The sequence below is a fragment of the Hyperolius riggenbachi genome, chromosome 1 (assembly GCF_040937935.1).
Source record: "Hyperolius riggenbachi isolate aHypRig1 chromosome 1, aHypRig1.pri, whole genome shotgun sequence".
NCBI classification, from domain to species: domain Eukaryota; kingdom Metazoa; phylum Chordata; class Amphibia; order Anura; family Hyperoliidae; genus Hyperolius; species Hyperolius riggenbachi.
In genome coordinates, this window is record NC_090646.1 from 257786765 (window position 1) to 257806673 (window position 19909).

At 45.3% G+C, this 19909-nt stretch overlaps 1 protein-coding gene across 2 annotated transcripts in view; it reads right to left on the bottom strand.

Annotated features, from left to right (window-relative positions):
* Positions 1-1259: 1259 nt before the first annotated feature.
* The window catches only part of CXCL9 (C-X-C motif chemokine ligand 9), a 49261-nt gene continuing 30611 nt past the window's right edge, over positions 1260-19909 (bottom strand). For both annotated transcript variants that reach the window (XR_011026624.1, XM_068271114.1), the window contains 3 exons: positions 17861-17987; positions 10665-10748; positions 1260-1816 (listed from right to left, as the gene is read on the bottom strand). Coding sequence is in view for 1 of the 2 variants with exons in the window: in XM_068271114.1 (XP_068127215.1) it covers positions 1792-1816; positions 10665-10748; positions 17861-17987 (236 nt within the window). In the remaining variant the exon portion in view is untranslated. The remainder of the gene's footprint in view (positions 1817-10664; positions 10749-17860; positions 17988-19909) is intronic.

Genomic DNA, 19909 nt, shown 5'->3' on the forward strand with positions numbered 1-19909 from the left:
GTTCTCTTGTCAGTTGTATTTCCTATTTGCTGCTCATTATACTGTCTGTAATAGTTATCATCCCATTTATGCACCAGTGTGAGTATTCTACTTTGTACAATGCCATAAAAGTTGATGGTGCTACTGTATATAAATCAATAATAAATGTATGCTACGATATAATGTACTGTTGCTAGTACTACTTTGTATATACAGTACAGTATACTACAATTATTTTAACCCTCCTGGCGGTATATTAAAAACCGCCAGGGGGCAGCGCAGCCGGTTTTTTTGATTTTTTTTTTTTATATCATGTAGCAAGCCGAGGGCTCGCTACATGATAGCCGCTGCTCAGCGGCATCCCCCCAGCCCCGCCGATCGCCTCCGGCGATAGGCGATCAGGAAATTCCGTTCAAAGAACGGGATTTCCTGGAGGGCTTCCCCCGTCGCCATGGCGACGGGGCGGGATGATGTCACCGACGTCATGTACGTCGTGACGTCTAAGGGAGTCCCGATCCACCCCTTGCCGCTGCCTGGCGCTGATAGGCCAGGCAGCGCAGGGGTCTAGGGGGGGGGCTGTCTTGCGACGCGGATAGCGGCGATCGAGCGCAGGGCGGCGGCGATCGAAGTGCTGACGCAGCTAGCAAAGTGCTAGCTGCGTTCAGAAAAAAAAAATTATTCAAATCGGCCCAGCAGGGCCTGAGAAAACCTCCTGCGCGGCTTACCCCGAACGTAGTTCGGGGTTACCGCCAGGAAGGTTAAATCATATACATATAAAAATAACTATATACTGTAACTGAAAATAAAAATATGACAATATTTTCTTTGCTACTAATCTTCTAGTAATTATCCATACTACACAACCAATTCATTATTTTTTTTTTTCCGCTTCAATGTCTCTTTAAACAAATCATTACCGGAATAAATTATTTAAAGTGACACTTAAGTACAAACAACATGAAGAGATAAACAATTGTATCTATCTTCCTACTCTTAAACATGACTTTTAGATATCCCGGAGTTTGATGTTCTGTTTAAAGTCGTAACAAAAAAAGCAGATTTATTTTTTCTTTCAGCTGTATTTAACAGTCTGTTTCTGTGCCTCAGAGTGCTCAAATATATGAACTATTGACCCTTTTTAATCTATCCTCTTCTGGCAGAGAATGGGGCTTCCTAGAGCAAAGTATTTTATGGCTGTAATTCCTTACCAGTAGTCTGACTGGGACTGGAGAAAAACTCAGTCAGTTGAATAGTAGAATATTAACTCTTTCAGGCAGAGAAAGAAAAAAAGCATCACAGCATATTTATTTGTGTGCTATGCACTGTACATACACATGTCTATCTCATGTCACATGTCACTTAAGGTTTCCTTTAAGGCAAATAAAAGCATCAAGTCACCCACAATATTACTAAATATAAAAATATGCATACATATTAAATTGCCTTTGAAATGCTGGGTGCCTTAATTATATGTTATATGAGTTAATCATCATAGGGTATTTGATATATGTTTTTTTAGTATTTGATTACTGTAGTAAATTGAACAAGTAATGTACACAGAGAACCGGTGCACAGAAGGAGCCAGATTCTATTATTTGATGTTGATTTATAATTAACTTGTAGTTTGAATCAGAAATTCCTCTGCCTGCCTTTTTGCAAGTGTAATAATAACTATGGAGCGGGCAGGAGTTCCAAATACAGCTGATTCTCTCTGTGCACCTTGCTTGTTGAATTCCCCACTGTAATAATATTAATGTAATATTGGTTATATTTGATTAGAAGATATGCTGCTCATGTCCAGTTGTGTGTTTTCTATTTTCCGACTCCCTCAGCATACCTGGAACAAGAACAAATTATCTGTTAAGTTCTTCAATACAAATGTTTCCAGTCTTTTCAGTTTAATTTAAATGGAGAGAAAAAGATGAAGCTGTCCCAGTTTTGTATTTTGGAAACATGGTGGTAGTTTCACTCAAAGCCAGTAAGATTTTACTGGTACTTCCTTCAGTAGAGTAGTACTGTATGTGACGCGTAAATATATAACCCATATATTTACGCTACACATACTACTCTACTAGCAATCAATGCTATGGTAAGTAATGCACGTTACCCATGTACTGCAGGTTGCACTAATTGCACCCCAAATGCTTCCACTTTCCTAATCTCACGGTCTGTGGGTAACTCTGGATACTTCACTTTAATTTAGACCACATATTAAGACATTAACTACCTCCTTCTACTTATATCTCATTTACAGAATTTGTTGATTTCTTTCACCGGCGGCTACTAAAATGCTTGTACATGCTCTAATCATATCCTGTTTTGACTATTGTAACACAATACTCTGTGGTCTAACAAAAGCCTGGCTGGCACCTCTTCAGTCACTACTGAACTCTGCTGCCCATCTCATCCACCTCTTCTCCCACTCCTCTGAGGCAGCCCCTTTCTGCCAATATCTCTATTGGCTACCTATTACCCAAAGGATCGAGTTTAAACTCACCCCATCATACAAAGCTCTACATAAGTTGTCACCCCCATACATTTTCTCATTAATCTCCAGATACCATCCCACCTGGATCCTTTGCTCTTCCCATGAGACCCTCTTGTCCACTAGCTTGGTCAACTCCTCTCAATCCCACATTCAGGCAATTTGGAATGTTCTCCCACAGCCAGTCTGCCATGCTCTAAGCCTGGAAATCTTCAAACATGCTCTCAAAACAGACCTGTCCAGGCAAGCCTATAATTTGCTATAGGTAGCATTGCAGGCTCACCGTCTCATCCTCTAACCCCTGTGTCCTTTTCCATAATGTCTCCAACCTACTACCTTCTAGATCAGGTATGTCAAACCGGACTTACGAGGGCCAAGATCCTCACACATTTTTGACACAGCTCAAATTAATTGATGGGTCTGAATCAGGAATCAGGAAAGGTGTGGTCCATCAGGTAGAACACATTCCTTTCTTTCTCAGTGCATCCTAAACACTGGCATGGATCTGGCCTTCCAGGCCTGTAATTCGACACAGGTTCTAGACTGTAAGCTTGAAAGGGCAAGGACCTCCTCCTAGTGTTTCTTATGCTGCTCTAAGTTATCATATGAACATGTACCAGTAGTGTTGTCAAACCAAAGACGCCCCTGATGAGGCACACGTGGTGTGACGAAACGAGTCGGGTGGAGCTACCTCGGACTGTCAGGAAGCACAAGAGCGCACAGCGTGGAAGAGACTTTTTATACCCACAAGTGGCGGATTGACAGCGGGAGCGGAGCGGAACTAACGAGCCTGACCGGGAGGCATGGGGGAGAGCCCGTTCTTAAAACTCTGAGCGCTGTTATTGATTCCACAATTGTGAGTAATATTTTAAAAATTAAACGTCATTTTACCAAACGGAACTGTACTATGTGAGGTTTCTCATCCAATGAGGTACATTTGCTTATGAAAGCGGTGATAATCAGGAAGAAGGAGGAACGGAGCTGATGTACTGATCGAGGAGGATAATACCTAAACGTTTTTTGACCAGTCTCACAGTGGTCAATAGGATTGGGTGAGTGCAATCATTTATATGAGGCTTACAGTGGTGTATATACAAGGTGGAGCGCTGTCTATTATACCAAAGGAAATTTGAAGCAAGGTGAAACTGACACCAGTCTAGAAGCACATACCAACAAGGAGACTGTTTTTAACAGCAGATTTTATTGGACTTTATTATTTTTATTTTTAGAGCAAAGATGCTCATATGGGACTCTTAGGCTACTTGCACACCAAGACGTTGCGTTAGGTGCCACGTTAAGGTCGCATAACGTGCACCTAACACAACGTATGGTGCTGCAAGTGAGGACGGTAGAGTGAGCCGCGTTAGGCGGCTCTATTCCTATAAGGTCTCCCAGAGTGGCGCTGATTGGTCAGCGGGACCACGTGATGCAGAGCGAGACACTCCGCATCACGTGGTCCTGCCGGCCAATCAGCAGCCGCCAGTGCAGTGAATATTAAGTAGCCATGTGCGCGGCTACTGTAGCTGGCTCTCCCCGCCTCCTCTCTGCCCCCCACTGCGCATGTGCAAACAGTCTAACGCGGCTATAGCCGCTCTAACGCCGTAGCATGCTGCACTTTCCAGAGAACGTGCAGCGTTACATGTAACGTAACGTGGGCTGTGTAACACAGCCCACTTGTGTTACATTGCTGTGCGTTGGGGGAGCGTTACAGGCGCACTAACGTGCGCCTGTAACGTCCCTGTGTGTAAGCAGCCTTAAAGTGAATTTTTAGTGTATCATTTGATTTGATTTGATTTATTTCATACCAGCATTCATCAGTGCAGGAGTTATTTATATATTGTGTGAACACCTATCTGTAGCGCTTACATTATAATTTTGCATTGTAAGCTTGAAAGGACAGGGACCTCCTCCTAGTGTTTCTTATGCTGCTCTTAAGTTATCATATGAACATGTACCAGTAGTGTTGTCAAACCAAACACCAACTGTGTGTGTATTTCTACTTGTATTGCTGGATGTTCTGATTGTACAGAGTTTTGAACTTCTCATGCATCTATGCTCCCCACTATTTGTTTTCTACTACGTACAGCCCTACGGAAGATGGTGTAACTACATTTAAGAAAAGAAAATAATAATAATAAAATCTACTGGTGTAAGTACCAGTAAAACTGGCATGCGCTATCTGCCCATGCAAATTTTACTGGCTTTTAGTGAATCAACCCCATAGCCTCAAAAGTTTTTACCAAGTTTTTGCAACTAGTATTTGCAACTCTACACTATCTACTCTATTAAATACATAATACACGGAGAATCAAATACAGAAAACATACAAATAAACTAAAATCCAGGTTCAAAGTAATACATTTTGTACATTATGCAATATATACATTGTACAAAATACATAGGATCACAAACCTAAACCTAATACTAAACCACAAGCCTAATACTGAAAAAAACAAAGTTTAACCACTTGAGGACCACAGTCTTTTCGCCCCTTAAGGACCAGAGCCTTTTTCTCCATTCAGACCACTGCAGCTTTCACGGTTTATTGCTCGCTCATACAACCTACCACCTAAATGAATTTTGGCTCCTTTTCTTGTCACTAATAAAGCTTTCTTTTGGTGCTATTTGATTGCTCCTGCGATTTTTACTTTTTATTATATTCAGCAAAAAAGACATGAATTTTGGCAAAAAAATGATTTTTTTTAACTTTCTGTGCTGACATTTTTCAAATAAAGTAAAATTTCCTATACATTTGAGCACGAAAGTTATTCTGCTACATGTCTTTGATAAAAAAAAAAACCATTCAGTGTATATTTATTGGATTGGGTAAAAGTTATAGCGTTTACAAACTATGGTGCCAAAAGTGAATTTTCCCATTTTCAAGCATCTCTGACTTTTCTGCGCACCTGTCAGGTTTCATGAGGGGCTAAAATTCCAGGATAGTACAAATACCCCGTAAATGACCCCATTTTGGAAAGAAGACATCCCAAAGTATTCAGTGAGAGGCATGGTGCGTTCATAGAAGATTTTATTTTTTGTCACAAGTTAGCGGAAAATGACACTTTCTGACAAAAAAGAAAAAAAAAAGTTTCCATTTCTTCTAACTTGCGACAAAAAAAAATGAAATCTGCCACGGACTCACTATGCTCCTCTCTGAATACCTTGAAGTGTCTACTTTCCAAAATGGGGTCATTTGTGGGGTGTGTTCACTGTCCTGGCATTTTGGGGGGTGCCTAATTGTAAGCACCCCTGTAAAGCCTAAAGGTGCTCATTGGATTTTGGGCCCCTTAGCGCAGTTAGGCTTCAAAAAAGTGCCACACATGTGGTATTGCCGTACTCAGGAGAAGTAGTATAATGTGTTTTGGGGTGTATTTTTACACATATCCATGCTGGGTGGGAGAAATATCTCCGTAAATGACATTTTTTTATTTTTTTTTACACACAATTGTCTATTTATAGAGATATTTCTCCCACTCAGCATGGGTATGTGGAAAAATACACCCCAAAACACATTATACTACTTCTCCTGAGTACGGCGATACCACATGTGTGGCACTTTTTTGCACCCTAACTGCGCTAAGGGGCCCAAAGTCCAATGAGTACCTTTAGGATTTCACAGGTCATTTTGAGAAATTTGGTTTCAAGACTACTCCTCACGGTTTAGGGCCCCTAAAATGCCAGGACAGTATAGGAACCCCACAAATGACCCCATTTTAGAAAGAAGACACCCCAAGGTATTCCGTTAGGAGTATGGTGAGTTCATAGAAGATTTTTTTTTTGTCACAAGTTAGCAGAAATTGATTTTAATTTTTTTTTTCACAAAGTGTAATTTTTCGCTAACTTGTGACAAAAAATAAAATCTTCTATGAACTCACCGTACTCCTAACGGAATACCTTGGGGTGTCTTCTTTCTAAAATGGGGTCATTTGTGGGATTCCTATACTGCCCTGGCATTTTAGGGGCCCTAAACCGTGAGGAGTAGTCTTGAAACCAAATGTCGCAAAATGACCTGTGAAATCCTAAAGGTACTCATTGGACTTTGGGCCCCTTAGCGCAGTTAGGGTGCAAAAAAGTGCCACACATGTGGTATCGCCGTACTCGGGAGAAGTATTATAATGTGTTTTGGGGTGTATTTTTACACATACCCATGCTGGGTGGGAGAAATATCTCTGTAAATGACAATTATTTGATTTTTTTTACACACAATTGTCCATTTACAGAGAGATTTCTCCCACCCAGCATGGGTATGTATAAAAATACACCCCAAAACACATTATACTACTTCTTCTGAGTACGGCGATACCACATGTGTGACACTTTTTTGCAGCCTAGGTGCGCTAAGGGGCCCAACGTCCTATTCACAGGTCATTTTGGGGCATTTGTTTTCTAGACTACTCCTCACGGTTTAGGGCCCCTAAAATGCCAGGGCAGTATAGGAACCCCACAAGTGACCCCATTTTAGAAAGAAGACACCCCAAGGTATTCTGTTAGGAGTATGGTGAGTTCATAGAAGATTTTTTTTTTGTCACAAGTTGGCGGAAAATGACACTTTGTGAAAAAAACAATAAAAATCCAATTTCCGCTAACTTGTGACAAAAAATAAAATCTTCTATGAACTCACCGTACTTCTAACGGAATACCTTGGGGTGTAGTCTTTCCAAAATGGGGTCACTTGTGGGGTTCCTATACTGCCCTGGCATTTTAGGGGCCCTAAACCGTGAGGAGTAGTCTTGAACCCAAATGTCTCAAAATGACCTGTGAAATCCTAAAGGTACTCATTGGACTTTGGGCCCCTTAGCACAGTTAGGATGCAAAAAAGTGTCACACATGTGGTATCGCCGTACTCAGAAGAAGTAGTATAATGTGTTTTGTGGTGTATTTTTACATATAACCATGCTGGGTGGGAGAAATATCTCTGTAAATGACACATTTTTGATTTTTTTTTTACATACAATTGTCCATTTACAGAGAGATTTCTCCCACCCAGCATGGGTATGTGTAAAATTACACCACAAAACACATTATACTACTTCTCCTGAGTATGGCGATACCACATGTGTGACACTTTTTTGCAGCCTAGGTGCGCTAAGGGGCCCAACGTCCTATTCACAGGTCATTTTGAGGCATTTGTTTTCTAGACTACTTCTCACGGTTTAGGGCCCCTAAAATGCCAGGGCAGTATAGGAACCCCACAAGTGACCCCATTTTAGAAAGAAGATACCCCAAGGTATTCCGTTAGGGGTATGGTGAGTTCGTAGAAGATTTTATTTTTTGTCACAAGTTAGTGAAAAATGACACTTTGTGAAAAAAACAATAAAAATCCAATTTCCGCTAACTTTTGACAAAAAATAAAATCTTCTATGAACTCATCATACACCTAACAGAATACCTTGGGGTGTCTTCTTTCTAAAATGGGGTCACTTGTGGGGTTCCTATACTGCCCTGGCATTTTAGGGGCCCTAAACCGCGAGGAGTAGTCTAGAAAACAAATGCCTCAAAATGACTGTTCAGGGGTATAAGCATCTGCAAATTTTGATGACAGGTGGTCTATGAGGGGGCAAATTTTGTGGAACCGGTCATAAGCAGGGTGGCCTCTTAGATGACAGGATGTATTGGGCCTGTTCTGATGGATAGGAGTGCTAGGGGGGTGACAGGAGGTGATTGATGGGTGTCTCAGGGGGCGGTTAGAGGGGAAAATAGATGCAATCAATGCACTGGGGAGGTGATCGGAAGGGGGTCTGAGGGGGATCTGAGGGTTTGGCCGAGTGATCAGGAGCCCACACGGGGCAAATTAGGGCCTGATCTGATGGGTAGGTGTGCTAGGGGGTGACAGGAGGTGATTGATGGGTGTCTCAAGGTGTGATTAGAGGGGGGGAAATAGATGCAAGCAATGCACTGGCGAGGTGATCAGGGCTGGGGTCTGAGGGCGTTCTGAGGTGTGGGCGGGTGATTGGGTGCCCTAGGGGCAGATTAGGGTCTAATCTGATGGGTAACAGTGACAGGTGGTGATAGGGGGTGATTGATGGGTGATTAGTGGGTGTTTAGAGGAGAGAAGAGATGTAAACACTGCACTTGGGAGGTGATCTGATGTCGGACCTGCGGGCGATCTATTGGTGTGGGTGGGTGATCAGATTGCCCGCAAGGGGCAGGTTAGGGGCTGATTGATGGGTGGCAGTGCCAGGGGGTGATTGATGGGTGGCAGTGACAGGGGGTGATTGATGGGTGATTGACAGGTGATCAGTGGGTTATTACAGTAAATAACAGATGTAAATATTGCACTGGCGAATTGATAAGGGGGGGTCTGAGGGCAATCTGAGCGTGTGGGCGGGTGATTGGGTGCCCGCAAGAGGCAGATTAGGGTCTAATCTGATGGGTAACAGTGACAGGTGGTGATAGGGGGTGATTGATGGGTGATTAGTGGGTGTTTAGAGGAGAGAAGAGATGTAAACACTGCGCTTGGGTGGTGATCTGATGTCGGACCTGCGGGCGATCTATTGGTGTGGGTGGGTGATCAGATTGCCCGCAAGGGGCAGGTTAGGGGCTGATTGATGGGTGGCAGTGCCAGGGGGTGATTGATGGGTGGCAGTGACAGGGGGTGATTGATGGGTGATTGACAGGTGATCAGTGGGTTATTACAGGGAATAACAGATGTAAATATTGCACTGGCGAATTGATAAGGGGGGGGGGGGTCTGAGGGCAATCTGAGCGTGTGGGCGGGTGATTGGGTGCCCGCAAGGGGCAGATTAGGGTCTAATCTGATGGGTAACAGTGACAGGTGGTGATAGGGGGTGATTGATGGGTAATTAGCGGGTGTTTAGAGGAGAGAAGAGATGTAAACACTGCATTTGGGAGGTGATCTGATGTCGGATCTGCGTGCGATCTATCGGTGTGGGTGGGTGATCAGATTGCCCGCAAGGGGCAGGTTAGGGGCTGATTGATGGGTGGCAGTGACAGGGGGTGATTGACGGGTGATTGACAGGTGATTGACAGGTGATCAGGGGGGATAGATGCATACAGTACACGGGGGGGGGGGGGGGTCTGGGGAGAATCTGAGGGGTGGGGGGGGTGATCAGGAGGGAGTAGGGGGCAGATTAGGGACTTAAAAAAAAAATAGCGTTGACAGATAGTGACAGGGAGTGATTGATGGGTGATTAGGGGGGTGATTGGGTGCAAACAGTGGTCTGGGGGGTGGGCAGGGGCGGGGTCTGAGGGGTGCTGTGGGCGATCAGGGGGCAGGGGGGGGGGAATCAGTGTGCTTGGGTGCAGACTAGGGTGGCTGCAGCCTGCCCTGGTGGTCCCTCGGACACTGGGACCACCAGGGCAGGAGGCAGCCAGTATAATAGGCTTTGTATACATTACAAAGCCTATTATACACTTTCCATGCGGCGATCGGGCAGCTAGTAACCCGCTTCCGAACGGCCGGCAGGTTACAGCGAGCGGTGGGCGGAGCCAGTCCCCGGCGGCTGATCGCGTCACAAATGACGCGATCGCCGCATAGCCACTCCCGCAGCCGCCCCCGCCAATGGGCGTATTGCGGTCGTTTGGGCCCGGACTTTGCCGCCGCCCATCGGCTGGGGGCGGTCCTTAAGTGGTTAAAGAAAACCTGTACTGAAAAAAAGTTGCCCTGGTGGGTACTCACCTCAGTAGGGGGAAGCCTCTGGACCCTATCGAGGCTTCCCCCGTCCTCCTGTGTCCCACGGCGGTCTCGCTGCAGCCGCCGGAACGCACAGGCGACAAATCCGATAGCCTGTTCAATATTTACCTTTCCAGGCTCCAGCGGGGGCGCTGTTGTGGCTCTTCTGACGGAGATAGGCGAAAATAGCCGATCTCCGTCGGGTCCGCTCTACTGTGCAGGCGCAGGAGACTTGCGCCTGCGCAGTAGAACGGTTCGACGGAGGTTGGCTATTTTCACCTATCTCCATGGGAAGAGCGGATACTGCGCCTGCGCTGAAGCCAAAAGGTAAATATTTACATCGCTGCCGCTCCGGGAGGATTTTCTCCGCCGTGGGACCGAGGAGGACGGGGGGAGTCTCAATAGGATCTGGAGGCTTCTTCCCCCACCCGAGGTGAGTACCCCCCAGGGGTTTTTTTTTCATTACAGATTTTCTTTAAATGAAAAGCTCTCATTTGCTGTAATAATCTCGCTCATGGGATTGATCATTATAGAGCTGATAACCTGTGTCTAAAACATCTGACTTACTTTTTACTCCATTTAGGAATGATTGACTTCACCACTTTGGAGGAAGGATTCAGGCATTTTTTCCTTCCATTCTTCAGTGTAGCGCTGTAAATTATAAATACAGATACAGTAAGTAACATTTATCTATATCATCTATTGCGCTTATTTAGGTCTTTTACTATTTTCTCAGAACTGTCCCCTATTAGACAATGAATCTAATGAAACCAAGAAAGATGAGGGTTTAAAGAGAAACTCCGATCAAGAATTCAACTTTATCCCAATCAGTAGCTGATACCCCCTTTTACATGAGAAATCTATTCCTTTTCACAAACAGACCATCAGGGGGCGCTGTATGACATATATTGTGGTGAAACCCCTCCCACAAGAAGCTCTGAGTACATACTCCTGGCAATTTCCTGTCTGTGAACCTTGTTGCATTGGGGGAAATAGCTGTTTACAACTGCCAAAAAAGCATGCAACAGCTACATCATCTGCCAACAGTAAAAATGTCACCATGTAATAAATGTCAGAATGTAAATCAGGGATTTAAAAGATTTTAGAATGGGCAAACACTGACTAAATCATTTATACATAATTATTGTAAAAATGAAGCACTTTTTTTATTACATTATTTTCACTGGAGTTCCTCTTTAAAGGGGAACTGAAGTAAGAGGTATACGGAGGCTGCTATATTTAGTTCCTTTTAATCAATACCAGTTGCCTGGAAGCCCTGCTGGTCTACTTCTCTGCAGTAGTATCTGAATAACAAGCATGCAACTAGTCTTGTCAGATCTGACTTTAAAGTCTGAAACACCTGATCTGCTGCATGCTTGTTCAGGTGCTTTGGCTAATAGTATTAGAGGCAGAGGATCAGCAGGGCTGCCAGGCAACTGGTATTGATTAAAAGAAATAAATATGGCAGCATCCGTATACCTCTTGCTTCAGTTCCCCTTTAAAGAGACACTGAAGCGAAAAAAAATGATGATATTATGATTTGTATGTGTAGTACAGCTAAGAAATAAAACATTAAGATCAGATACATCAGTCTAATTGTTTCCAGTACAGGAAGAATTGAGAAACTCCAGTTGTTATCTCTATGCAAAAAAGCTATTAAAGTGAATGTTTACCGGATTAAAAAAGAAAAAGTCAGATACTCACCTAAGGAGAGGGAAGGCTCGGTCCTAATGAGCCTTCCCCCTCCTCTCCTGGTGCCCGGTCCCGCCCAGGATCCCCCGTGGCAGTATTCAACCAGTTCGGTCAAATACTGCCACTTCCGCATGCCTTCGGGAGCTTTCGGAAGCCTTCGGGAGCACTCGGGCTCCCGATGACGCGGCCACTCCATACTACGCATGCGCGAGCGCCCTCTATGACGCACTCGCGCGTACGTAGTATGGAGCCGCCCGTCTTCGGAAGCCCGAGTGCTCCCGAAGACCTCCGAAGTCCCTGCGGCGGCGGACGCGAACGGGGGAGCCAGCGCAGCACCGAGGGCACCGGGAGAGGAGAGGGAAGGCTCATTAGGACCGAGCCTTCCCTCTCCTTAGGTGAGTATCTGACTTTTTCTTTTTTAATCCGCTACCCATTGGCTTTAAGCTCTCCGACTAACTTAGTCGTGGAGAGGGCTGTTATCTGACTTTTATTATCTCAACTGTAATTGAACTGTTTACTTTTCCTCTGCTAGAGGAGAGTTTATTACTTCACAGACTGCACTGAAAGACTCATTTTGAATGCTGAGTGTTGTGTAATCTGCACATATTATAGAATGATGCAATGTTAGAAAAAACACTATATACCTGAAAATAAAAATATGAGAATATTTTCTTTGCTGCTAATCTTCTAGTAATTATTAATAGTACACAACCAATTCAGTATATCATATATTTTTTCCGCTTCAGTGTCTCTTTAAAGGCTTAGTATAAAAAATTGATTATAGTTGAAAATCAGTTGAATCAGTTGAAAATCAGTTATAAAAAATAGCTTCAATTACAATATTCATATATAGTCAAATGTGACACAGCACAGTAAAAAAAAAGTCCTTGAGTCACACTTAGTTCCACATGACATAGCCTAACGCATGTTTCACGCACCTTGAACAAGTTCATACATCGTGACAAAGAAAGGTAAACCCACAGAATATGAAGTTTTAGTATACTGCCATATTTAGGATGTTTCCAGCATTACTATCATCCAGTCAATATAAGGATCCCTTCAAAGTATACAGCAAACAGCATGGATGCAAAACTGACAGTCTATTCAGTTGGAGTTGGTAAAGTGTTGACATCTCTTGCAGCATTTTACACAGCATACAGTCTTGTTACTAGCTATCTCTCAGAGGGGCTCACAATCTCACTATCTAATTTCTACTATATACATATCTCCCTATTATAGTCTAAAGCAAATTTTGTGGGAATCCTAATACCTTATCTGTATGATTTTTAAAGCACATTGCCCCCTAATACCATTATTCATCAGCTTGTCTCCAAATAAAATAATTAGCATGTCAAGTGACACAAATAGGCATGTCCCCCAAAGAACATAATTAAGAAAGTATGCCCCCCATGTGACATTTTAGAAAACATGTGCACAAATAACATTAAGCATAAAGTGCACAAATAACATTATTGGCAAGTCCACCCCCCTCTCAAAAAAACCCCGACATGTTCACCAAATAACATCATTAGGAAGGCATGTTTCCCAGCTAACAAAATTAGGCAGCATGTCCCTAAGCTACTATCTAAGGATTGTTCCGAATCAATAAAATTAGACCCTTGAATAACAAAATAATGTAGCATGTTCCCCAAAATAACAAATAACATATTTAGGCAGATATGTTCCCCAAATAACATAATTAAACAGGCACAGGGGGACTGGAGACTAGGAGATGCTAGTTGGGGGCACTGCTGTCACTGCTGATTGGGGATGGACAGCCTATGTGTATTTTTACGTATAATAAGTTCCTGTGATTGCTGACCGAGAGAGAGTGGCTGTCACTGCTGGTGCTGCTGGGCTAGGCTTCAGTGTGGTAGTGGATCTTTGATCCGAATCTCTTTTGTGAGTCGAATCATCCGAATCATCAAAATGAGTGATTCGGATCGCAAAGGGGGGGGGGGGGGGGGCAGGAGCGGCATGCCCCCCTCTCAGCGGGCAGCGGGGTCCTGGAAGCAGAGCAGAGATGGATCGCTCTGTTGGAGGGGAGTCAGCCTTGCAGGGACAGGTGGATCAGAGAGAGGGGACATGGGTGCCACTGCCAGATATGTGTAGAGCACACGTACTGGCTGTAATGTGCTGCTAATTTTAGGCTGTCTGTTCCGTAGTTGTGCACAGTGAACAAATGGGAAAGTTTTGGCACAGCTCAGTAACTTTGTAGACAGCGTGCTGGGCTAGGACAGGGCAGGCACTGTGATTGCTGTGCACAGTGGCGTAGCTACAGACCTCAGGGCCCCGATGCAGAATTTGGACATGGGCCCCCCCCCCCATACTTACTCTGCCAGTGCCCTATGTATTCTTTCAAGTGATGTGGAAGCAGACAGCAATATAGCTGTCACCTGCAGGCCAATATAGCTGTCACTGCAGGCCAGTGTCCTCAGCAAACAGGCGTGTGCACCATGTGACGCCGGTAGCATTGGATCTGGGGGAGGGTAAGGAATATTGAGGGGGTAGTGAGAAGAGAGAGCGGGATTATTAGGGGTCTGGGAAAGGGAGGGTGGGGAATATTGAGGGGGGAATGAAGAGAAAAAGGGGGGTTATTAGGGGGGGTGAGTGAGGAGAGACAGGGGGGTTATTAGGAGTCTGGGAAAGGGAGGATGAGAAATATTGAGGGAGGAGTGAGGCGAGAGAGGGGAGCTATTATTAGGGGTCGGGGGACAGTGAAGAATATTGAGGGGGAAGTGAGAAGAGACAGGGGGGTTATTAGGGGTCGGGGGAGTAAGAAGGGAGAGCAGTTAGGAGTCTGGGAAAGGGAGGGTGAAGAATATTGAGGGGGGAGTGAGGGAGGTTATTAGGAGTCTGGGGGAGAGAGGTTGAGGGGGGGCTAGTGAGAATTCTGGGGGGTGGATAGAAAGACAGGAAATTACTAGGGGTCTGGTGGAGGAAGGTTAGTGAGCACTGTTGCGGGCTCTGGATACAGTAAAGGCTGATAAGCAGTGACAGGGAAATAAAGAGGGAGACAGCACTCACCTCTCATACCTCCCACTCTGTTTGCCTGGGGGAAGGGAGCTCTTGGCTCATCTCCATCTTCTCCCATGCTCTGTCCTTGCTGTGCCAGCCAATGGGATTTGCAGGGGCAGGGCTCGGTGAAACAATCAAGCAACTCACAGGAACGATCCTGTGAGAGGCTGAGCTACCCGCGATTTGGGGGCGGAGCTACCCGCGATTTGGGGGCGGAGCTAAGCGGCTGTCACGGAGGGCCTGGGGACAGAGGAGAATGCGGGGAGCAGGGGCCGGTACGGGCCCTAGGAGATCGCGGGCCCCGTCGCCAGTGCGACTGCTGCGACCCCTGCTCCTACGCCAGTGGCTGTGCAATATGATCCTCCTGCACTGCTCTAAACAGCTGCACTTCACTTCTGGGAATGCTTTGGAGAATGCTTTCTTTCACTGTGCGATGTTTGCATTCAAAGTATACAGATGAACATATAGGTGAAATTTATGTAAAGCATATGATTGCAGCATGTGGGTATTGTGTGCAAACAAACATTCCTGCTCTCTGCTCGTCCCTCCTCCCTTCTCTGTCCACTCCCTGCTCTCTGTCCATCTTCTCCCCTTCTCTGTGTGTACACCCCCTCCCCTTCTCTGTCCACCGCAGGGAAAGTCCTGTCCTGCTAGTCTTTACACCACCGAATGCTTCTCTAGTAAAATGATCCGAGATTCGGATCAAAGATCCGGATCTTTTCAATGATCTGATTCGAATCATCCAAATCATTGAAAAGAGCCGAACTTCCCATCTCTACAGTGTGGGACTCTTTCAGCTTCCACCAATTGGAAGCTAAGCTGCGACCCAGGTAGTACTTCCTGTGTCGCGGCTTAGCTTCCAATTGGAGGAAACAGAAAGAGACAGGGAGGCAGTGGCATTCCTACCATAGGGGTGTCACCAATGCCTGTGCAGGAGAGGGGGAAGCAACACAGAAAGGAGGGGTAGCGTGGACAGCAGCGGGGAGGGGGGCCAGACCCCCCACCTCCCTCACCTGGGTCCCCTCCTTCTGGCGCTTCCCCCCCTCCTAATCAGCAGCAGCTTAGAGAAGCGGGCAAGAGCGGATGGAGAGGACTTACTCACCTGCTTCCTGCGTTCCAGGCAATGGCGCACAGCATCATCGTCACGTGACACTGGTATCCGCCTTCTCCACCGATCACTGTGCTTCCTGACTAGCGGAAGCACAGTGAGTGGCAGAGAAGTCGGAGACCAGTGTCACGTGACGATGATGCTGTGTGCTAGTGATGGGAATTCCGGCTCTTCTCAGAGAATCGGCTCTTCTGAATCGGCTCCCATTAAAGAGCCGGCTCTTACGGCTCTGAATCGGCTCTTCATTAAATATCACTAGACACCACTCAGAATCGGAGTAAAAGCCCAGCCCCCGTCTCCATGACAACTCCAGACTGCTTTTCTGACTGGGGCAATCCCTCCTGCTACTGCTCTGCTCCGCCCCATACACTCCTACATGCTGCAAGAGGAGGACTACAATCCCCAGCATGCCTCAGCGCCCTTTATTACAGAGCAAAGCAGAGCTGTGTGGGGCGGGTGAGGCATCGGCTCTTTTAAAACTGAGAACCGCCTATTGTCGTTCGCAGCAAAGAGCCGGCTCTTAGAGCCGGCTCGTTCGCGAACGACCCATCACTTCTGTGCGCCATCGCCAGGAAGCAGGTGAGTAAGTCATCTCCGCCCGCTCCTGCCCGCTTCTCTAAGCTGCTGCTAATTAGGAGGGGGGAGGCGCCAGAAGGACGGGACCCAGGTGAGGGAGGTGGGGGGTCTGACCGCCCTCCCCGCCGCTACCCCTCCTTCCAAGCTTCCCCCTAACGGGGGCAACTATACTATACTACTTGGGCAACTATACTAGGGGCCACTATACTAATACTGGGACAACTATACTAGCTATACTGGGGGCAACTATACTAATGCTGGGGCAACTATACTATGTATACTGGGGGCAACTATATTACCTACACTGGGGACAACTATATTAGCTATACTGGGGGCAACTATACTAGCTATACTATACTAGCTATGCTGGGGGCAACTATATTATCTACACTGGGGGCAACTATACTAACTATTCTGGGGGCAACTATACTAGCTATACTGGGGGCAACTATACTAGCTATACTGGGGGCAACTATACTAGATATACTATACTAGCTATACTGGGGGCAACTATATTACCTACACGGGGAGCAACTATACTAGCTATTTTGGGGGCAACTATACATGCTATTCTGGGGGCAACTATACTAGCTATTCTGGGGGTAACTATACTAGCTATACTGGGGGCAACTATACAAGCTTTACTGGGGCAACTATACTAACTACACTGGGGGCAACTATACTAACTATATTGGGGGCAACTATACTAGCTATACTGGGGGCAACTATAGTAGCTACCTAAACTGAGGCCAAATTTAGGGGGGGGGAACCTACACCTGGCATTACCCGCCGTGGTGCGTTTAGCATGCCACAGTCTCTTCTTTCCTTTTTTTTTTTATGGCGGGGGGCGTGGGGGGGGGGGGGAAATTTAATACCCAGCACCAGGTGTCAAATGCCCTAGGTACGCCACTGCAGGGAGGTATGTTATGGAAGAGGCGGGGAGACAACGCGGGGGGGGGGGGGGAGATGAGAGGGCTATTGACTAGTGCAAAGTAAATAGCAGGCTAGCGATAAGCAGAGTGTAGCTAGCCTGACGCTATTTACAGGGGGACAGTAGAGCCCGGGGGGGGGGGGGGGGAGGGGGGTCTAGCAACACATAGTAAAGGGTAGTAAAGGGCACAGAAGCTTGTCATTGTGCAGAATACATGCTTCTGTGTCCTATTATCTTTCGTATAAAAAAAACACTTCGGGTTCTCTTTAAGTTTACATTTTGGGTGGTGGCCAGGTAGATTGACATGCAGGAGTGCTGAACTGTAATAGCAGGATGTAGGTGGCCTGTGTTACCTGTTCAGTCAGCACTTAGGGCAGCCAAAGCTTCAGAGGCACATATACACTGTTCGGACATTTATTGACAGCACCTGTTACTTACATAACTTCCATTTTCTCACATTTGGGACCCCCAGGGAACACTTCAAGTTTCATGATGTTCTGGATTTTAACTGAACTGGTGGAGCCATCAATGCAGAGGCAGTAATGGCCCCCCAGAGGTGTCAGCGCTACAAATAAAATAAAAATATGTTAGCCACTGTAGGTATATGTAATGAGTTTGTATGTGTATATTAATTTAGATACCACTGGATATCTCTATTGGTATGGCCCAAAATGTGACTGAATTCACCTGAAAGTGAAGACACTCAAGTTTCCTTTTACACTGCCAAATACATTCCTAGTGATTTTGCTAGCGTTTTGCTCTGGCGTTTTTTGGCGATTAACACCAAAAATTCAAAAATCAAAGTGAGAATCGCACACCACCATGGAGGTGCTGGACCATTGTCAACTGCAAACAAAAAATCGGGAAGGTCCGCTAACTCAAACTGATCCAAAATCAAGGTTTATTCAACCAATGTGACACAAGTCCACTCCATAAACCGACGACTCGTTTCGGGGCCCCGTGGGGTCCCCTTTGTCAAGGTAAAACAGTACAGAATGGTAACCAAACGAGTCGTCCGAGTTGACTTGTGTCACATTGGTTGAATAAACCTTAACACCAAAAATTCACCATTCACACCTGGTGACTTTTTAGGGATCTTCTATAGCACTAAAACGCGATCGCCGGGAAATCGCCTGAAAATGGTGCAGGCTACACGTTTGCATTTAGCGTTTTTGGCCGATTTGTGGCAATTAGTGCAAATCACCCAAATGAGAACGGGCCCATAAACTTTTATTACCCTAGCACTTTGAACAGCGCTAGCGTTTTGCCGAAATCGCCGGCAAAACGCTCAAGTGTTAAAGGGCCCTAAAGCTTGGCTATAGACAGTGGTGAGCAAACTAAATTGTAAATCCTGATCATTTTCAATGAGTTATGTGAATTGATCTATGTTCTCTATAAAGTGCTATGGGAAAGCTAAAATCAAACATAAACCTGTGATGTGCTTTAGGACAAAAACAATTTAAAAAAAGGCAAAAAAATGTGGTACTCGATCTCAGCACGATCTGTACGAACCATGCAAAGTATATACTAATATCAGAAACAGACCTCGTCCAGTCCTCCGGAAGGTGGACTATCATGGGCCAATTGAGTGAGTCTGTGTTATTCCTACATTCTATAGACTGAGAGAGTGGTCTGTTCCTGATATTGCTGTGGGAAAGGTGTTGGCACTATATAAATGTGCAATTATTATTATAATAACACTACATTTACATTTTTTACATAACTGTCAGGTTGTAAATTAAAACAAAAAGAGAGCAGAACCCTGCCCAGTGCAGCCACACTCATACATGGAAGGGAGCATGGTCACAAGCAATATTCAATATTAATGTTTAATATTTTAAAAAGGGTCTCAACATGGGAAGGGAGGGCTGTAGGTAGAACGGGAAAGCATCTGGACTATCCAGAGGCTCCCTTTACTGAGGTAAGTATATAACTTGTTTTTTATCACTTCAAGTATGCTTTAAGCCTCCACCCAGCTGGGCATGAAATTCATGAGTTCTATGATCTTGACCTGCTGAGCTTGCTAACACTCCAAAATCTCTCCTTGGCAAACCAGGATTTTGTGAACAATATCTGGAAGGACAATGAAGCATAGATAAGTGGGGTTACCCGGCCGCACTCCCCTTCCTTCAAATAGGGTGCAAAACACAATCAAGCCACCAGAGCGCTAGGTGGCAATAACATATCTGTAGTCCACAAAGATCAGCACATTTAAGATGTATAATGCAAATCTTCTAGCTCTTTTAATGCAAGAAATATCCATATAGTGAACACGAATTTCACTGTATGGATATTTCTTGCATTACAAGAGAATTGGATTATAAATCTCGAGTGTGCTGATCTTTGTGGACTACAAATGAAGCTTCGCTAAGACATGGGATTCATGAGCAGCTCCATCTTCCATGAACAGGATTGATTTCTATTCAACTGCCTACATGAGAATAATGTCTGAAGACCCTTCTCCAATATAACAATGTATGTTTCCGA